Genomic DNA, 20501 nt, shown 5'->3' with positions numbered 1-20501 from the left:
AAATCAGCCAACAGTACTTTCAGTCATAGCTTATCAGCCAAGCGAACAGGGCATTCATAGGTTCCCTTTATGTTGGGCTTTTGTCATTGATAGATGTTAAACTCCCTCTAATAATATTTTCTGAATTCGTCTATGTGCTTGATTACTGTCTTGGATTCTTGGTGAGAAGAAATGTGCACAAGGCGTTTCATCCCCTCCTTCAATACTGGCACCACACACAAGAACCGTGCAACCCACATAAGGGATTGTCCAGATGCAGCTTAATGCACGTATGTTGAAGTGGATTCAGGTGGAAATTAGTTAATTTTCCACCTCAATACGGGTTGATTGAGGTGGATATGAGTGCATCCAAACAAGGCCTAATGTGTAATATACTACATGGCACACAGTATAGCTTGTGGAATACACACATCGCAGGACGACAAGCGGTTTTAGTTAATGATGCTTTCCCCATGATGCTAACGTGTTTACTGCCGGAGCCTGCCACTGCTAATTGACTAGATCAGTTTGATCGGATCAGGTTGGAGTATAATACTTGGGTCCATTTGCTATATATTTCTTCTGGTCTGGCCCAAAATATCTTGGGTTGGGCTTCTTGGCCCATGGAGACATTTCGAGTTCTGCTAACCAATGTGCTCATTTCTGTCTGCAGCTGCTCCGAGGGTGTGGAAGTGTCCGCATGATTTTGACCCAAAGTAGCAGCAGCTTATGACTCACTTATCGAGTAGACAAAACGCTCCATGGCACTATTCCTGATGCCTGTCAATCATATATATGTGCAATGCATGTAAATTGGATGGTTTGGGTGGGATATCCCTGACCCTTTCCAGAAACACTTTCTAAGTCCTAGTTAGCGTCTCCAATTCCTTCTCTGTGCAATGCGTTTGCTACTAGGTGGCTACCATTTTATTTGAGCATGTATGACGGTAATGCCATACCTGAAACAAGAATAATGACAGAATTTATTATGTTGTCCATCGACCAACAAATAATGTCATGTCAGCATATGGGGTTCTAGTGGAAGCAAAATATTGTATACCCAATTTATTGTTCGAGTGATGTACTTATGGCACACGGACACTTACCTTTTATAAAATCGCATATAAATTAAAAAGTTAGTATCCAGATCAGCTTATAGTACACAAAAGTAGCTAGAAAGCTTGGGCCTCTGGCGTGGGTAGTGTTTTTTTGGGATGGTAAATGAGGTCCTATTGATAAATACAGAAGGCTCAACTAGATTTGTTGCCACTCCTTAATGTATATAGCAAATTCAACATATTAGTAGACTCGTGTTATTGTGCTCATTGGGATATTAGACAAAAATGACATGATGTCGCTAGCTCAGGTCCATTCACTTGTGTGGTTATCACACTTGCTAGTGTGGCACCAATTGATAATGGCAGAGGATAGATACAGGTGATGTACGAACTGTAAATAAGACTTCATAAATAAGAACTATTTTTAGAGGCAGTTGGCAAACCAAACCGCATCTAAAAATACCATTTTATGAGCCAGCTAACCTTTTTAGCCACCTGTGTAGAGATGGAGGTATTTCTAGAGGCAGCTCAGAGTATTAATTAGCTGTCTTTAGAAATGGATTTCATAGGTGGTTGGCGATCTGGCCCTCCTCTAAAAACTAAGAGTAGTACATTAAAATTTAGAGAGCTGTTCCAATACTTCTCTTTAAAAAAAACACACAAATCTTAAAGCAGTCCATCTACTAATTATTTAAATCACTTCAAAAAAATAATTATTTAAATATTTAATTAATTAATTAATTATTTCCAACCGAGGAACCTACGGGACTGACCCGTCCAAACTCCAAACCCAGTCCATGCCCAGCCCAAATGTTCTCCAGACTCATCTCTTCCAAGACGCAGGCGGAGGCGGCAGTGTCATTATATTACCGCAACGGCGCAGCACGATCATTAGTGTTTTCCACGGCAAGAAGGTCCCGCCAACAAAGTACATTGTTGCAGCAGCAGCAGCCGTCATCGTACTAGAGTGTATGGCGGCAAACAACGCCTGTTCAGCCGGGTGCAGCTGCGGCTTGCTGCGTCACCTGAGCTCTGTTTGGCGCCGGTGGTCATCGCCTCCGAGCGGCGGCGTGTGGCGACGCGCGCCACAACGGCAAGCGGACAGCACTTGCCGAACCCCGAACCTCATGGAAACGAAAGGAACCGGCACATGATCTTGTGGCAGTACGAGCAACAAGGAAGGCAGTGGCGCGCTCCCGGCGGTTGAAGGAACTGGTCCGCTCCTTGCCAGACCTCACAGAATCAAAACCAACGGGAACAAGGAGATTTGGATCTGGATCGGACATGCCATGGCTGGGCTTGGATGGAATGGGTCCATGCGCAGCCCATATGAAAAATAATTAAAAAAATATTTAATTAGTTACATGGCTGCTTTGAGATCCGTGCAATTTTTTAACTTTTCTAAATTAAGTCAAACGAACACAAACTTTGGGTCCACTAAAAACGGTATCTTTGTAAATCAACATTTTGTAATCTTATATTAAATATTTTGTATACGAAATGAACTTAAGTGAAAAAATATTTGATAACCATATTTTAGAGCAACTCTAGTAGGACCCCTCAAATCAGGGCACCTACTTTTAATTTAAGGGGCCCGTATTTTCTAGGCCAGTTATTTTCGTGTGCTACTTCAAAAAAAACCTCAAATAAGGGCCCTCAAATTTATTATAGTAGTGAATAACACGCGGGACCTATTTGTCATCCCCTTTCCTCATCTTCTTACTAATTGACTAACTTGACCATATGTAGATGGAGAAGAGCTCGCACTCGCGGGTGAGGGTCACACCACTAGAGACTAGAGAGCCAGGGCCCGCCTAGGGTTGTGCTGCCAGGGAAATGGATCTGTCGGGAATGGGAGCTGTCGTTCCCTCCGCCCCCGCATCTAGCGAATGACCTCGAGGTCGCAAATTCACCATCCTATCAGCCGGACACCCGTACTAGCACCTCGGATCTAGAGTCTCAGGTCCTGTCATGCATGTTTAGGCTGCGCGCCGCTCCAACGGGTGTGTTATCTATCCAGCACGTACTAGCCGGGTGCGGGTCCCGAGGCGATTGAGCAGCGACGAAGCCCCCACGTCGCTCTCCTGCACAGGTGGCTTGGGTGGCAAGAACGACCAAAGGCTCAGGAAGGGGCGCGAACCTTGGGATGGTGAAGGCGACGACGGCACTCCTCCAACTGGATCTGGCCGTCTTGCGGCCTGATCTGGTGACACCTGCTTGGATCCGGCCGGGAAGCACCCGTCGTGGGCAGCGGCGAGCGGCGGAGAGGCCAGGTCGTCCTCCTGTGGGAGGTCATCCTCGGTGTGGCGTGGTGCGGGCAGCGGACGGTGCGGTGGCTCCGACAGCTGCATGAGACAAAGTCGGCGGTACCAGCTACAGCAAGATGGCTCAGACGGCTGCTTGTCTTTTGAGGTGGCACCGACGGCTGTCGGGTCAGATGATTCTGCTATGGGCCCTAGGAGCGTGGTTTGGCCGCGGGCTTGCCAACAGTGGGGCTGCGTGACCATGGACATCTCCTTCACCGGATTCAAATAAAAACAATATTTAGGGATTCTAATCTGGTTCAAATAAAAAACTTCTCAACTACAAAGTTGTAGATCATGTCAAGAGCTACAATTTCGATATAAACTTCGTCTTTATCCAAGTTCCAATGGAAAAGTTAAGAATTATTTTTGGATGTACTATTTTGTAGAAGTGTGCCTCTTAAGATGTCCAGCTCTATTAATCAATTCTTAGAGGTGGACTCTTAGAATGACAGCCTCTATTAATAGTAATTTTCAGAGGCCAAAATTATAAAATGCCCACCTCTATTATTTGATTTACAGAGGTCGGGGACGGCCTCTGTTAATCCATGAATGGATGATTAACAGGGGTGGACGCCTTAGAACAGCTGCCTCTATAAATGATTAACAGATGCAGATATTCGGTTGGAGGTCACTGCGGCCTGCGGTCTCTAGATGTATCCACTTCTGCTAATTAGAGAGATTGTCCTCTAACATCATTTTTGTGGTAATGATTGGAGTTTTTTTTTTTCGAGATCAATTTTAATATTATTCTGTCTAGAACTGAAAACGAGGGACATTATAGGTTTTGTGTTAAGCGGGAGTTCTAAAATTTGTTTCTAGCTTACCCATCATTCACCTCCCTCTAATTGCCTATTTCGGAGTGAGTGGATCCAACATATTATAACTTAAATGTTGCATCACAGAAGGTCTCTATCATAAGCTGAACCTTAGTAGTATTTCATTTATAGTCTCAAATGATACAGCTAGATTTATTGATTTGTCATGAAATGCATAGATATGATGCATTACAGTGCATCAATGTTTGCAGCAGCAGTCGTTCCCACGGCAGTAAGCACCTCTGGCATTGCCCACGAAGCCCCTGTGTATGCAACCCAGGTGGCACCTTGATGCTGAACACTTTCGGTCCTCATAGCATGTCTCATCGGATGCCGGTGGTGGAGTCCTTTTGCAGCCGATGCCTATAAACATGAAAGTATGCAACACAATACAGATCAAGCAAGATTCTTTGCAAACAAAAGTCAATGCAGGATAAGTAAAAGTAGAAGACTTTACAGTTCCCAGCTTGGCACAATGATGGGGAGGTAGAAGACATGATTGCGAGAACCAAGAACATAACAGCTGTCATGTAGACAATCCTCATTTTATTTTACTATCACCGTTCAGCTTCGCAGTGTTAGTATGCAGCGGATGATGAGTTCTATTAACCTTCTGTGGTAGTGTGTGCAGATATATAAAGATGGATGGACTGATAGAAGGTGGAAGGATATATAAATCAACTATAAGTGGCCTACAATAATTGGCTAGCGTGTTCAATACAAAAGATGCAGGATAGTAATTGCTTGTTATTTGTGTGTGTGTGTGTGTGTATATTCTATATTCTAAGCCAGATGTAATTACAATCCACTAACATAAAATTAATTGTTCATATCAGTGTGCCACGTTATCACTCACATTAATTTACAATAGTTTGTCCCTTCATATGACATGTACACTAATTTCATTCTAAATCATTCGCAATTCCGGCAGCCATGCAAGGGGTATGCTTCTAGTTGTCATAAAAGCAAATGCTATCCTCTGGTGATAAATATATATTATTAATTGGTTAGATGATTATTAAAATATTCTAGTAATATATATTATTGTAATAACTCACAAGACTTTTCAACAGGCAAGATTCAAATGTATGTTATAAATGATAATAGTGATGTTGAACGTAGTCATGGAACAAACCTAAACAATAAACTTGCTAATTGTCATAAATTTTTAGATTACTTCTAAGCATAAACAAAATAAAAATGATCATTTTACTAGCCATTGTAATATTAGTTGAACGTGATCCTAGTATATCTTTTCAATATATGAAACATTATAATACATCAAGGGTGTCAAGTATGGAGATGAAACAATGTATATCTCTATTCGTAAATGACCAAACTATGTAGAAGATACGCAATCAGAAGAAGCTCCAATTGTATCTGTAACCATAAATATTAAAAAATATATCTCAAAGATACTGAACTAACTACTAGTTCATTGGCACGGAAATGATTCTTCAAATCTTGTATACAAACCTTCTAACTAGAACTTCTATAAAATGCATCACATGGACTGGTCACCTATGGCAATCAAGACAACAACTTATGTGGTAGATGACAGGAAGAAGCCGATCCCATACGAAAATTTAATTCCAGCCGGTCATTTTAGTATAGATGCTGGACCTGTTAGCCCTTCATCCCAAGCTGTTAATCCAGGACTAACCTATGACACTGAGGAACAAGATGACACTATGACACTAGCGAGGAACAATATATTCTGAAGTTGAAAATCAGATGTCACATCACAGGGGTGCCGGTATAGAAATCTTCCTTGGTACTAAAACAATAGGCACCACTGCCATTTGCCGCCATTGCTACCATTAGGGTATGCACCTCGCAATTGTCGCCTAGGGGAGGAGTCCCATCCCTTCGGAGAGGTCAATTGCAGATCAGCTTAGAGATGGCTTGGCCGGCTTGTAAAGTATGACAAGGGAATGTTTATATACAATATCTGGTACTGTTTATCAATGCTTATGTATAGATTTAATCCTTGTTACTTTTCATCTAACAGAGTGTAACTGAATAATAAGGAGTTATGTGACCATTGTATTTCACTTCAACACTCTAAAGTCCAAGTTTGATATTATAATATCAATTTGGAGCATGAGTAAAGTTTCTGAGCTAATTAATTCATGAAACTATTTAACCTGAGTTACAATTGCCATCTTCAAGTGTTGCCAGTAGTCAGGTCATTAATTTTGTTATGAGTGCTCAAAAAATGCCAGTTACATTGAAGTCTTTGTCACTCATAACAATTTGCTATTTGTTTTATTAGGAATAGGCGCTGAAACGTGTCTCGATTGGCAGATCTGATAAACTAAGGAAATTAACATATTTTGATAAAGAGCGCTCCGAAAAGCATCTCCATGAGCTCCTTATAAACATATGCCAAATTATAGATTGTACCAATGCATAAATTGAATAGGGTGCTAATTTTTTGCCTTTTACCAAATAGTTTGCAATATTTGGTTGATAAAAATCAAACCAGCAGATGCCATGCTGCACCCAGCTACCACCAGAAGCCTATCAACTGGCTGTAGCTAGCGAAAACCAAGCCAACTAGGAGGCAGCGAGGCACGGCATGGTGCCGGCAACTGCGGCCAGTGGAGAAAACTGGGCGGGATGGTGGAGAGCCACAATAAAACGGCACAGCAGGCGCGATGCACAGTGGAAACAGACTAACAAATATGGTAGTTGGAGGGGACATTTACCAAGCGCTTATATCTTTATAGGTATAATAAGCAGCCCCTTGGATCATCTGGACCAGCCTCACTACTCAATCTGGTTTCCTTTGCCACAATTACCCAGATTAATCAGAACATGCCGTCTTTCTCATCGTCATTCATCTGGCTACATCTCATGATCCAATGATTGAGGAAACCATTTTTTCCTCTTCTACAAGGAAACACTATTTAGTGAATCGAATGCCTTCAAGCACCATCTCTCGTTAATGTGCATTCATAAATCAGCATACATAACAAGCCGAATGGAATTCACCATACCTACCCACTACTACAAAAAGCATTTGTAGCAACGCCTCTTTTTTAGAGTGGCTCAATCTAAAACCGCTTTTAAAAATGGTTCCCAAAACACTTCTAGAAATGCATTTGTAGGGGCGGCTGGTATTTTCAGCCGACTCTACAAATGACCCTATTTATAGGGGGTGGCTCTAGATCCTACCGTCCCTACAAATTGATTTATAGAGGCGGCTAGATCGAGAGCCGCCCCTACAAATGGACGCCGAACATTAGAATTACATATTAAGAATTGGATTTTTTTTAAATGACCTCGGATGGAGACATGAACAAAACAAAAGTTGTACATCTCGAAAAGTCATAGAACTTTGTAGTTGGCAACTTTTTTATTTGAAATCATTTATCCATGAAAAATTATGTTTGAAGTTCTCACATTTGAAATTTGAATTTTTCAAATGACCTTGGATGGAGAAACCACCAAAACAAAAGTTATGGGTCTAAAAAAGTTATAGAACATTGTAGTTGAGAACTTTTTCATTTAAAATCATCTACCTATTGAAAATTAGGTTTCACATTTGATATTCAAAATTTTAAAACGACTTCTGATGGAGAAATGACCAAAAACAAAAGTTGTAGATCTCGAAAATTTATACATCTTCATAGTTGATAACTTTTTCATTTGATATCGTTTAGGATCCCAGACACTTATATCAAAATTGGATGAGTATAACATGAGGGGAAAGAATATCTCATGTGAGCACAAGTGAGTATAACAAGCGCGAAGAGCACCAGGAGGAGATGGCGACGGGCAGCTGTCCATTTTCTAGCTTGCACTGCAGTTCTTCATCCTTAGTGTGTTGGAGTTATTCACCAACGGCCTCACGGATTATTCTACAAGCAGGTATGAGGTAGCTGCTGGGACGATGGCCATTTTTATGGAGCTCTTCTGTGGCTCATCGTCTCCTCGTATAAACTATGTAAGAGACTATGTAAAAAACACATCATAGACGCGCCTTTAGAGGCGTCATAGACGTGCTTCGGCGCGTCTCTAATAACGCGTCTGTAATAAATAAGCTTATAGTGCAGACGCGCGTTACCAACAAGTGTCCGTGATACACGAACATGCGTCTGTGATGTGTATAGCCAACAAGCGTCTGTGATGGTCCCTTATCACAGATGCGCTTAGCCAACACGTGTTTGTGGTGGCCCCTTAGCACAGACACGCTTCGCCAACACGCGTCTGCACTGTATGTTAGCACAGACATGCATAACATACAGTTGACTAAGCATTACCATAAAAAACAGCATTTAGTGAGAAGGAACAGCACCTGTGGAATTAAACCAACATCTTTTATAATCCCAAACATGCTATGACCTCATCCTTGCCTGTGTCCTACATATGATGAGAAATTCAGTTAAGTTCAGTTCAAATTCAGTTAACAACTGAACTTAACGACTGCCACAAAACCCCATGGTCATGCCTCATGCTCATGCTCGATGCCAATCATATATTAGGACATATATACCAGATAATTAAATTCCCTAGCAAGAGGGTAGCCTGCAGCAAAATAGGAAAAAAATTACCACATCAAAACTAAAATATCTACTTCTATCATTTTCTTTGGGAAGCAAGAGATATAATGCAAACTTTGGCAAATTGAGTAGCATAGCAGTTTCACCAACAAGCAACTCTCCCATTTTTTTTAAAAAAAAAGAGTACTAGTGAGAGATCTTCATGAATACTAAGGCAAAGTTGAACTGGAGAAACTTGGCAGAGGCAATTAAACAGACCAGCACATACAGCTTTTAGAAGATTGGGACAAGTTCCTACCTTCTTGCTGCCTTTTTTCCAGCTTCTCTTTTTCCAACTGCAACTTTGCAAGGTCTACTTCCTTCCCCTAGAAAAATAAAAACAGCATTCAGTAAGAGATACGGAAGCTTGTATTCTCAAAAGGAATAGTTTTCAGTATCCATCTCACAAAAAAGTATTAAGCACAAGCTTTCTCTATATAGAACCAAAGTACTGAATGTAGCTTAGCATGTTCTACAGGTTTTCATTCACATTTAAGTGGAGATAAGTACTAAATGATCTAGCTCTTATTCTCAAAATTAAGCACATTGATTCTTGTTCTGCTCAATTCAGTAGCTCAATTCACAGTTAATAGGTTGACTCTGGTGACAGTTCACAGTTAATAGGTTGACTCAATATATTGACATTTCACAGTTAATAGCTGGGACTTTGTCTCAATAGAAAGGGAGAAAAACTTTCAAAGGGGAGTTAGCCTAGCTAGTGCACAAAAATATTGATAACTATCAATGTAACTACATCCAAGGTAGGATCACTGTTATCATCTAGCTCTAGATGCAACACAGGATAACTATCAATGTAACTAATATAGTCAGGACAAACTATAAACATGACAGGATAGCAATCATGATGATGTAAACACGGGTCAACAGCATGCATCTACATATTAGACAGCTACTAGGCTTCAGAATGAAGCCATAGATGGAACTCAATGTCATAAGAATTTACAGCATATAGATCTCCATCTGTGATGACATCTCCAACACCTGGAAATATAGCACAAGAAATTATAGTACAGACTATGATTCATTTTCACACTATCCCACCAAAGGGAGAGTTCACACTAACAGCATATATGGGTTCAAATTGACACTCACACAACTGAAATTTTAGGAAATTCACAGTTCACGTAACTGAAATTTTAGGAAAATTCACAGTTGAACTGAAAGCAGAGCAGTCTGCAGGACGGCTGAACTCTAGAGCATTCCTTGACAAATACATACTGTAAATCAGTGTAGTTATGTTCAAATCAGTGTAGTTTGCCATTGTTAGAAACAGAAATGGCTTAACCTATGATTAGTAACAATCACCAGTGCAACTAGGCTTCTAAAAAGAATTCAGTACTGATACTTGTTCCATTGCCACATCTGCTTCGTGTATAGCCCAATTTATGGATGAAGAAAGCCCAGACTTGAGTTGTGAAGTACAAGGGTTTGGATGATTTTTTTGGGTCCGGGAACTCGTTTCGTGCGACGCATGTTTAGGAACACGTCTATCGTAAAATATCTCAAATCACAGACGTGCTTTCTTAGAACGCGTCTGTAGTAATAAGTTATCACAGACACGTGTTGACTCCGCCAACATATTACAGACACGTGTTGACCCAGCCGACAATGCGCGTCTGTAAACTCTGGCGGATATTACAGTTTTTTACATAGTGTCTGGTGTTTCCGGTAACACACTCGCGAGCATCGTGGGGTGTTTGAGGCATCGAACCCACGGGTTTCCACCCATTCTAAGTACAAGCTTTCAACCGTAACCTCCCCATCCCACCCCACATGTCTCTTAAACCCACCCCACACCACCCATTCGAACCCTTTGAAATTAAAGCTAAATGAGAACCCACCCCATTTACACTATAACACAACATACTTTTGCCGACACTTTCTATTGTAGGCAAAGGGCACCTTTGCCGACAGATAACCTCCCGCGAAAAGTTTTGCCGACAGTTTAGAAACAGTCGCGCTAGAAGCCGTCGGCGAAACTTTTGCCGACAGTTAACAGAATCCCCGACACTTTATATGTAGGCAAACGGTCTACCTATGCCGACAGCTGAAACATTTGCCGACAGCTAACCCTTTGCCGATAGTTAAGACCTACGCTGACAGTTAAGACCTTTTCTGACAGTTTGTATGTTGGCCAAACCATTTCCAAGGTATTTTACAAACCATACCCTACCAAAAAAACTATCGGCAAAACTGCATAGATATAATTACAATAAAAATAATTTGACAAATCCACTTTTGCTCATATAGAAGGCATCACGTTGAACAAATTCAGTTGATTTTTGTATAAATAATATATTAGATCTTCCATACTACTCCCTCCATCCCAAATTGTAAGTCATTCCAAGAATCTTGGAGAGTCAAAGCATCTCAAGTTTGACCAAGTTTATATAATAAGATAATAACATTTATGATACCAACTAAGTACCAATAGATTCTTTGTTAATTATATTTTTATAGTATACCTATTTGATGTCATAAATCTTTGTAATTTTTTTTATAATTTTGGTCAAACTTGAGAAGCTTTGACTCTCCAAGATTCTTGGAATGACTTACAATTTGGGATGGAGGGAGTAGTATATTAAATCTTCTATACATACTGGTAACAGGCATATAGCCAAATACATGTCTAAAATATAGATGAGTTATTCGCAAACATAGATTTATACTAAATTATTACAAGATCAAAAGTAGAAGTGTTTGAGCAACACTATGCTATGGACTGATGCATTAGCTATCGGTCTTTGAGCTAAATGGTTATGGCTGGAAGGGCTGCCACTCCAAAACACTTGGAGCAGTTGCTTGCTTGTTCCACAAAAGGTTTGCCGACCCAAAATACTTGCAACACCTCATAGCTGAAGTACCTAACATGGAAAAAAAGTTGAACTATCAGCACAATATGCTCTATGCTTTAAATTTGTGCCATGCAATTCACACTGTTATATCACATATAAGTCGAACTCTCCAAGTATGTTTCAACAATACCTTCCAGCTATGATGGCCTTCCTGTACCACCAATATTTGAATGTGCCACTACTATTTAAATGTTGCAGTGAATGAGTGCATAGGTGTTCCTGAAATCACACATGCTTAAAATTTGAATGCCTATGTTGCAGCCAAGACCATCACACGAGCATTCTCTGAAAAGACATACAAATTCTCTACTGACCTATCCAATATCTGGTTGTCTAAATGTTCAGCTACCTATCTTTGCATGAGGATATATCTTTCTACAAACATATTTTACCAAAAAAACTAATGATGAAAGGCATGCATGGGAGAACATTCCAAGTCCCACAGCAAGTAAAATAGAGTAAGGCTAGTATAACTGTTATCAATAAACAGATGTGCTTTAAGGTAACCAAAACAACTGAAGAGCCATACCGTCCTGTTAGTAGAGTCAACATCAGATTGCCTTGGTGGAGAAGAGCCAGAATCACCTAAAAATAAGCAATTACTAGCAGGAACCCCGCGCGTTGCCGCGGGCACAATGGGGCAGGCTGAAAAAAGGGTAAGTTGTATGGTGTAGTTGCAAATGAGGACACTTATCAACTGGTTGACAACAGTTCGATTGAAATAATAGCAGTGATGTCCAATCGATATTTATAGGAGCAAGATTGGTCGCTACAAAGTGAAACCACGGGAAAATTATTGCTGAAAGTTGCAACAATTGCAACAAAAGTGTTCTGAAAGCACATATAGAGAGTAGGATATAAATTAAACATAGTAACATGAGTCACAATTTTTTGTTTTAGCTACCTCTTATTAATAATTTCATTTCGCAGAAGGTAGCATGGGTCATTAAGTTTTAGATTTACACAGTTAGGAGAGATCTAATAATTTGGATTGGACAAAAGACATTATGATGTCAAACTGTTCAAGGAAGCTCCATCTATATCATCCAGTTGATATGTTAATGAGGCGAACCACGTTGAATTTTAGGTTAGTCCTAATTCATATTTTCATTTAACAGAAGGCATCAAGGTTCATTAAATTTGGATTTGCAATTAGCAGCCCAAAGCCCCAAATTGATATTGCAATACTGCTAGGCCGACCAATGCATGAGTACTAACCTTGAGTTGTCTATCGTCGTACTGGTCCAAAGGCACAATAAGTGTTGCATCAAAACACCGCCAAACTTGTGGCAATCAGTTTATTTGCATTGAATTCACATGATGAAATAATTGAAATGTAGAATTAAACAATTTGAATCCCTTTGAAAATTAGACCAGAGAACTCCATACCTATCAGTGAAGGCAGTAAATTGCAACATTCAGAATAATGTAAATGAGTGGTATCCATTATTCTCATAACCAAGAAAAAGGCATTTATCATATTTTGAAATACTACACATCATTGGTTAATATGGAAGTGATGTTTAGCCAAAAAAAAAGGTAAACGAAATGAAGCAAATGGTTCCCTTCACTGCAGCTGCATTGTATTAAGGAATGCATATGTCCCTTAAGAACTACACATTTATTTGATATACAATGCATACCCTGGTTTATTGTTTTCAGTTTGGCTATGAGGATGTTAGCACTTTGAGTAGGCAAAATTGAAATCGATTCAGACAACACAACAGCTGAAGAAAGGTGTGCACAACTGGTTGAAAGAGCCTAAAAGTATTATCCATGAAATATGAAATATGTGCTGAATTAGCTGACAAAAATCATTGAAACTATTATCCATAACTTCGAAAAAACAAAATGACAGATTGTACCTGTACGATGATTGCATGAACATCATCATACAGGACGGGTGGATTTATAAGTGAACTCATAGGAAGGATGTCGCTAGAATGAGGTAGTGTACTCATAGCAAGGGTATTACAGCACACTATCATTCATAGAAGTTTCTGCAAAGAGCATGACAAAGAAAATGATATGTGAATTAGAAGTCGCAGGAATAAAAGAGATTGCTATTTTTAGGAGGCACGACTAAAACCCAAGTACGAAAAGCGACGCTAACAGAGCAGACCTATGGGAAGCAATGGAGCAATGCTTCCTGATTTGTGAATCCTGCAACATTTAAGGCTTACGTTTTTTATAGGCTTCTCCAGTTGGTGCAGCATTTATTTATTGGCTTCGAGAGATCTGATAAAAACGCAGAGTGACTGCATTAGCAACCATACAATGGTTAGGAAGCAAATAACAATAAAAATAGGTAGTCCAGAACAATAAGTGATATAGATTAGCATATGGCAAACATCAGTATCATTCCATTTGGTCATAAAAGTATTTATGACAATCTCCTTGTGGCCTCAGAAATGCAATTATGCATTTTGTAGATCTACTTTCTCTGCACAGGTATAGGCAAGGGCTTACAGCAGTAGGTACAACTAAGATTAGAAGGGAATTATATGTTTTCATATGCTCTATTCCAGGAAAAAGGAATACAATGTGTCTCACCGTTTTCCTGTGAGCAAAGACGTGTATTTGTTCCAAAAAAAGTCACAAATCACATTAGATATCCGAACTCCCTAGGTCCATAACAGAGCAGCAACATGGACCATATCAGAGGCCACAATGCACGAAATATAAATAAAATAAATTATTTCTTGTAATTGAATTGTGACATAAAAGAGGTTCTGCTTCATTTGCAACAATTGGTCCAATGCAACGGCCATCTTGGAGGAAAAAAAGATAGATGTGTTTCATGTCAGAAAAGTATGACAACAATTTTGCCTGTATATGGCTGATTCTGATTGAGCTAAAATAAACACATGGTCAACTGCATTTGTATCAACAAATTGGCTTTTACGTACAGAAGTATGAGCATCGCCATGTTGACCATTGCTGCTGTGTCAGCAGGGGTAGGACCATACAACCTACATGAGAGGGAACAAATACTTGAACAAATACTGAGTGTGGCTCTGTCAAACCTGTAACAGAATAGAAGTAAATATATTTATAAGCGAAACAATAGATGATAGCATCTTTCATTGTGTAAAGAAATTGTTGCTCCTATGGTCTGTGGCCACGGCCATGGTCACCGGCAGGCACATGTACGTAGATATTTCATGCCTGAATTAGTATCCACAATTTATACACAATCTCTTTTTGACCATGCAACATTTTTAACAGGCATCTATATGATGAGAGGAAGAGGTGACTTAGGATATGTTTGCTGACTCAATTTGGGAAACAGAGAAACATGTTTTTACAGAGGTAGGAAAAAACATAGTTGACATATCAAAGCTGAGGATATAAAAGCATATGTTTGGGGGGAAAATAAGGGGAGGTAAGCAACCTGGCATGTTGTGGACTAAGCTTACTCCAACTTCAAGTGCAGGAATATTCATAGACCCTTCGAAATTGCAACTGTAAGAGGGGGGTATGTGATCCTGACAGCATCTACTATAATCTGAAACATATATAAACTTTGAAGACCATATTTGGATGACCCGGAAAATTGGGAAGGACATTAAAGAATGAAGATGCAAGTACCAGCAAGAGTGGAAACAGAGCCAATGCGGGACATCCGCTGCTCTCCTTCCCCCGACTGTTCATGTCTGCAGACCTGCAAGCAAAAAAGGAGGAGATCGTGAAGGCAAGAGACGGTGGGGCAAGAGACTCAAGAATGAGCAAAAAAGGTGTTGACCTGGAGGCGATGGTCGGCATCCATCCAAGCAGCGCGGTGGGCCGCGAAGATCTCGGAGGCGCGGGCGTTGGTGCGATCGTCCTGGATCGGCGTGGGCGAGGCGGATCCATGCGCCCCTCCTCGGTGGGCGGCCACTGGCCACGAATGCAGCTTTCTTCACCAGTGCAGAAGGGGTTGGCGTGGGGGCAGCCGGTAGGCCACAGCATCTATAGACAATGCTACTGATGCTATCCTTCAGAAAACAATCAGGACAGAATTTAGAGATTCCACTGTTATCACTGTCGCACACCGTATACCCACTGTTATGGACTGTGATATGGTACTTGCAACGAGTGACGGTATGTTTTCTTCTTGAACTTGCTAGAGATACAGCAGTACTCATTAGTTACAGATTAATGAATCAGCACAACTAGATCTGGAATCTGGGGATATATTATACCTAAAACAATATAATGTTTTTTTGAAAGACCTAAAACGATATATTATTGTTGATATGAGAGAACACTTTTTCTTATACATATACTTTTTTTACTACTACCTTTTCGCGGTGATTTATGCATGCCAACTTTGCCAACTTGTGCTAGACCTCAACAATAAAGCAGAACTGAACTATCTTGGCATTTCATCGTACTATTTTCTGTTTTAGTTTTGTTAGATTGTGAAAGTCTGTCTCCAGATAGAATTGCAGCATTTACATGCAAAGTTCATGTTAATCTGATGTCCAACTTACTTCCAGGGAAAGTAGTGGAGTATGACAAACCTACGAAGCTCATCGAAACCGAAGGATCTCTTTTCCGTGAGCTCGTCAAAGAGTACTGGTCATACACATCGAATGGAAACATTTAGGAGAAATTGTGACAGTGTACACGTTCACTCGTTGCAGCCTTGTAAAAAGATACAAAGACCCTGTGCTCACACATGCGAAGAACTCTGCTGAAGTATATATGAAGAAAAGGTATTAGGCATTGTCGTGAAGTGCTTTTGTTAAGTAGTATTAGTAGTTCTCAGGTGACATTTTGAAGAACTTTCGGACAGCTTCTGTTTTTCTGGTCAAATTGCTGCCCTTGAATCGGAACAGAGGGAAACCTGTCCCAGAAAAAGAACAAAAAGGAAACCTGCAGCATTTATTTGCTGCAATAGTGAGCTAATAAAAGGCAAAATGGGTGGTAGGCACATCAAGTCTGCAGCCGTGATACTGCATTGTTCACAAAAATGCTTAGGCGGCAGTCTATTCCAATGCTTCAAACTTTATGGTGTATACTTTACATTCCTGATATAAGCCGAAGTGTGTATATGATTTTGGGGAAATAATAACTTTTCAGCTACTTCTTGCTCATGTTTAGTGTATATTCATCAGTCATTGGAGCAAGCCAACCAATTTGGTGGTAATTCTATTTTCACAGCGTGTGCCATGCCTTGGCTCAGTTGGCGGATCCAGAAACGCGAAGGCTAGAAATCTCACTAACCATACCATGCTACTGCAATATAAAATATTGCAGATTGCAGTGCAATAATAAGGCATTGGCATTCATCGAAATTGAGCAAACAGACCCTAGATCTTACCTTTGCTGTGCAAGCTCAAGCAGGGGGCGTCGGTGGTGCTGCACTAGTGCACTGCCACAGTGCCGATGCGGTCACGCGGCGGCGCGAGGCTTCCTGCCTGCCGGGAGCCGGCCGGCTTCAGTCACGGTGTCAGGCCATCAGCCCCTCACACGTCTGCTGCCCGCCATGGAGAGGAAGAGGAGAAAGTGGAAGCCGGTCGCGACTCGCGCGGACAGGAGCGGCGGCGCGACGCGACTGTGGAGGCCGGACTGAGGCGGACTGGCGGCGTAGCAGAGAGGAGCGCCGGCATACCCATGGCCATGAATGCAGCTTTCTTCACCAGTGCACAAGGGGTTGGCGTGGGGGCAGCCGGTAGGGGCTAGCGTGGTTAGGGTTCCGGCGGGTGGCGGTGCTGTGCAGGGCGGCGACGGCGGGAGCTAGCGTGGGAGGCAGAGACGGCGTGCACTGGCATGGGAGGCGGCGGCCACGGGCGCTAGCACTGGCGTGGGAGGCGGCGGCGGACGCTGGCGTGGGAGGCGGCGGCACACGAGGGACGGCAGAGAGAGAGCAGGGTTGGATTGGGTTTCCTCTGCGGGGGCTAAGGCTAAAGACTCCGTCCCAAAAGGCTATGACTCCGCGCGTGCATACGGTGAAAAGATCTAAAACCAGAATCTAGGCAAGACCATATATCCTTTCGCCGACACTTAGATAGTTGGCTTGTTTAGGAAACGCCGACACTTATTCTGTCTCAAAACATTTGCCGACAGTTTCATTGTCCTAAGAGAAATGCCGACAGTTAACCTGTAGCTATACAACATCATTGCCGACAGTTTACATGACTTTAAAAAGGTTGTACAATTACCAACACATAGTGTATTGTTAAAACCAATCATTTGCCAACAGATAAGTATAGGCAAATGTGTGTCGTGGTGTAGTGTTAACCCAAACAAACCCAACCCATTAGCAGGGCGAGCAGGGGTGACTGGCCCCTACAAACCATCACTACTAGTACAGAAAAAAAAATTTTAGAGGCGGTTAAAATCAGTTTTCAAAAGTGGTTTAAAAAAGCGCAATAGTGCCACCGATCATAAAAATAGGTGATTTTCAAAGGCGGTTTTAACTAAAAATTGATTTTCAGAGACGGTTCTCTTAAGGTAACCGTAACTAAAATCGATTTAAGACGCGGTTGATTTAAGTCAACCGTTTCTAAAAATAATTTCTAGGTTTTTTTAAAAAAATCATTTAGAAGCCATAAAAATAAGAAAAAGTTTAGTGCGGCTAGAGGCCCAACCAACCAGCAAAATTTAATTTTGCCACATTTTGATACAGTGCATCCACTAGAATTTGAACTCGCAATCTCTTGCTGCGTGTGCTCCATCCCTTACCACTACAGCACACAATCACTTGACTAATTTTACAATGTTGTCTATTTATACTAATATGTACTAATCTTGTAATCAATATTTTGACTCGTAAATAATCTTAAATAAGAAAACTTTCAACTATAAAGTTTTAGATCTTATCGAGCAGTACAACTTTCATATAGGATATTTCTCCATCAAAGGTCAATTGAAAAATTCAAAAATTTGATATTCAAAATCTGAGACTTAATTTATATATTTAGAACAATAAATGACCTCAAACAAAACTTTTATCGACTATAAAGTTTTAGATCTCGTCGAGCACTGTGGCAGAACCGCCTAATCTAATGCCTTCCAGGAATACTCATCTTTCATTAGACACTAAGTATCCAAGGGAGAACACTAAATTACTCGGTTCCGTCGAGTACACCCCATGGGAGAACCAAAAAATCCACATTTTTCTATTAGGATCACAAATGAGATAATAAAGCTTACATCATTCTTAGCCATTTCTTACATCACTTTTAATACAACATCAGAGTATAATATTTATTATTTATAATGGCGGAATATGAACATGTTATCAGAGTTATGAACAATTTAAGTTAACAGCGGAATATAAAAATGTGATCAGAATTAGGAAGCAACGATATATAAACTATGACAACAAATTATAAAACTTTCATTTACAAAAACATTTAGCGAGAGTTATAAATAAAACTATGATCGCAGCATAAAGGAATCCTCTCTGAGCCCACATAGGAGGAATCCACATACAAAATTTAGCTCTAGCATCCACTTGTCACCTGCAACAGGGGAAAATAAAACCCTGAGTACTCAATTATACTCAGCAAGACTTACTCGACAGGAGGAAAGAAAAGACTTCAAGGATATGCAAGGCTATCTGGCTTGTGGGTTTATTGCATCTACAAGAAGCATTACTAAGCGGGCGTTCTTATATTCGATTTTTATTAGCAGTGCATTACTTCATTAACTAACCATTCTAAGTAAGCACCTATGCTACATTCAAGCAGGTGGTAAGCAATCAGATTTCCTTTTTCCATCTTTCATCTTCCAGTTCTTACTACGGTGCTAGGCCATAGACAAGCCGTACCGGATCTCCTGGCGATTCGTGAATCAATGCCCCGAGCTGGGTACCCCAAAAACACACGCCCCGCTTGTCCCCTAGGCACAAGCAGGACCAACCCACTACTCTCCTGTCACAGGGTCTAGGTCCCCGTCCAAACTGAGACTCTAAGCCCCCGCCCCTAAGTCCTAGACTCAGTGCGGTGCAAGGACCTCCAAACCCAAAAATCACCCTGTCAGTCGGTCCAAAAAGAGCCGAAACCCATGACAAGAGAGTAATAAGTCTTCCAAGCACCCATACCCAAATGTGTGCTCCGGATAATAAGTGTGTGACTTGCCTAGAGTCTTATGCAATGGCCGGTCTTTAACCAACACGGACAGGGAAAATAGTGTAACCAAGCTATGCCCCGTTGGCCGCAGGACACAACCTCTTACACCCACCAATACCCAAACCATATCCCTACCCGGTTACCATTTTTCCTTTCCACCATTTGTATTTTCCAAGTGATAATAATACAGTAATATATTTCCTATCTCTCACGAGTGACAGGCAATCACTCGACTTCTACTAGAGTCCTGTAGCATAGCAATCTACATGATCCTGTCATACTAGTATGACTCATGGGATAAAAGTTTATATATGCAAGTGGGTTTCATTCAACTCCTTAAAACTTAATGCACAAATATAATTTAAAGTGCAGAAAAGTAGGGGTTATGCACCGGAGCTTGCCTGGGTAAAATATAACCAAAAGTTAGTATTTGCATCTTTAGATCATCCACCATCATCTGAATAGAATACCCATTGCATCATCTCCTAGAAAGAACACCATTACACCATCTTCAGATTCCCACTCATCCTTCACTTGATCTGTTGATCTATCATCGTACATATATGATATACAATGCGATGTAATGCAAAGACGTAATTAATCGACTGCAATCGTGACTCATAAAAATACGATTTATGCCTCTCAAGTTAACGAGCTAGTTCTAACGATAATCGTACTTAGGCTACATATCCATGTTGTTGAATAAGACGTTATTTTCTAACAAATGTTTAGTTATACAAACCCAAGTTATTTCTTTCTTCTATCCTATCGATTTAATCTTTATTCGAAATATGGCATCATTACCTATTTAGCAAACTAATTATTCTGGAGCTACAAAAATTACAGTGAGTAGACAA

At 40.7% G+C, this 20501-nt stretch overlaps 1 protein-coding gene across 14 annotated transcripts; it reads right to left on the bottom strand.

Annotated features, from left to right (window-relative positions):
* Nucleotides 1-11048: 11048 nt before the first annotated feature.
* LOC136505944 (uncharacterized) lies at nt 11049-17465 on the bottom strand. 14 transcript variants are annotated; one of them, XM_066501072.1, is made up of 9 exons: nt 16890-17465; nt 15327-15558; nt 15173-15245; nt 14976-15089; nt 14491-14607; nt 13704-13819; nt 12111-13581; nt 11712-11800; nt 11049-11590 (listed from the first exon to the last, which is right to left on the bottom strand). In XM_066501072.1, exons 2-6 carry the CDS (start codon nt 15348-15350, stop codon nt 13770-13772), a joined length of 378 nt encoding a protein of 125 aa, XP_066357169.1. In that variant the 5' UTR covers nt 15351-15558; nt 16890-17465; the 3' UTR covers nt 11049-11590; nt 11712-11800; nt 12111-13581; nt 13704-13769. The 14 variants fall into 14 exon arrangements, 8 of the variants coding, with proteins under 8 accessions (XP_066357169.1, XP_066357170.1, XP_066357171.1 ...); XM_066501073.1 differs by having other exon boundaries at nt 13765-13819; XM_066501074.1 differs by having other exon boundaries at nt 12111-12970; nt 13765-13819.
* Nucleotides 17466-20501: the final 3036 nt, after the last annotated feature.

The sequence above is a fragment of the Miscanthus floridulus genome, chromosome 14 (assembly GCF_019320115.1).
Source record: "Miscanthus floridulus cultivar M001 chromosome 14, ASM1932011v1, whole genome shotgun sequence".
NCBI classification, from domain to species: Eukaryota; Viridiplantae; Streptophyta; class Magnoliopsida; order Poales; family Poaceae; genus Miscanthus; species Miscanthus floridulus.
Note: the sequence above shows the minus strand (reverse complement) of the source record. Positions and strands in the feature narration are given on the sequence as shown.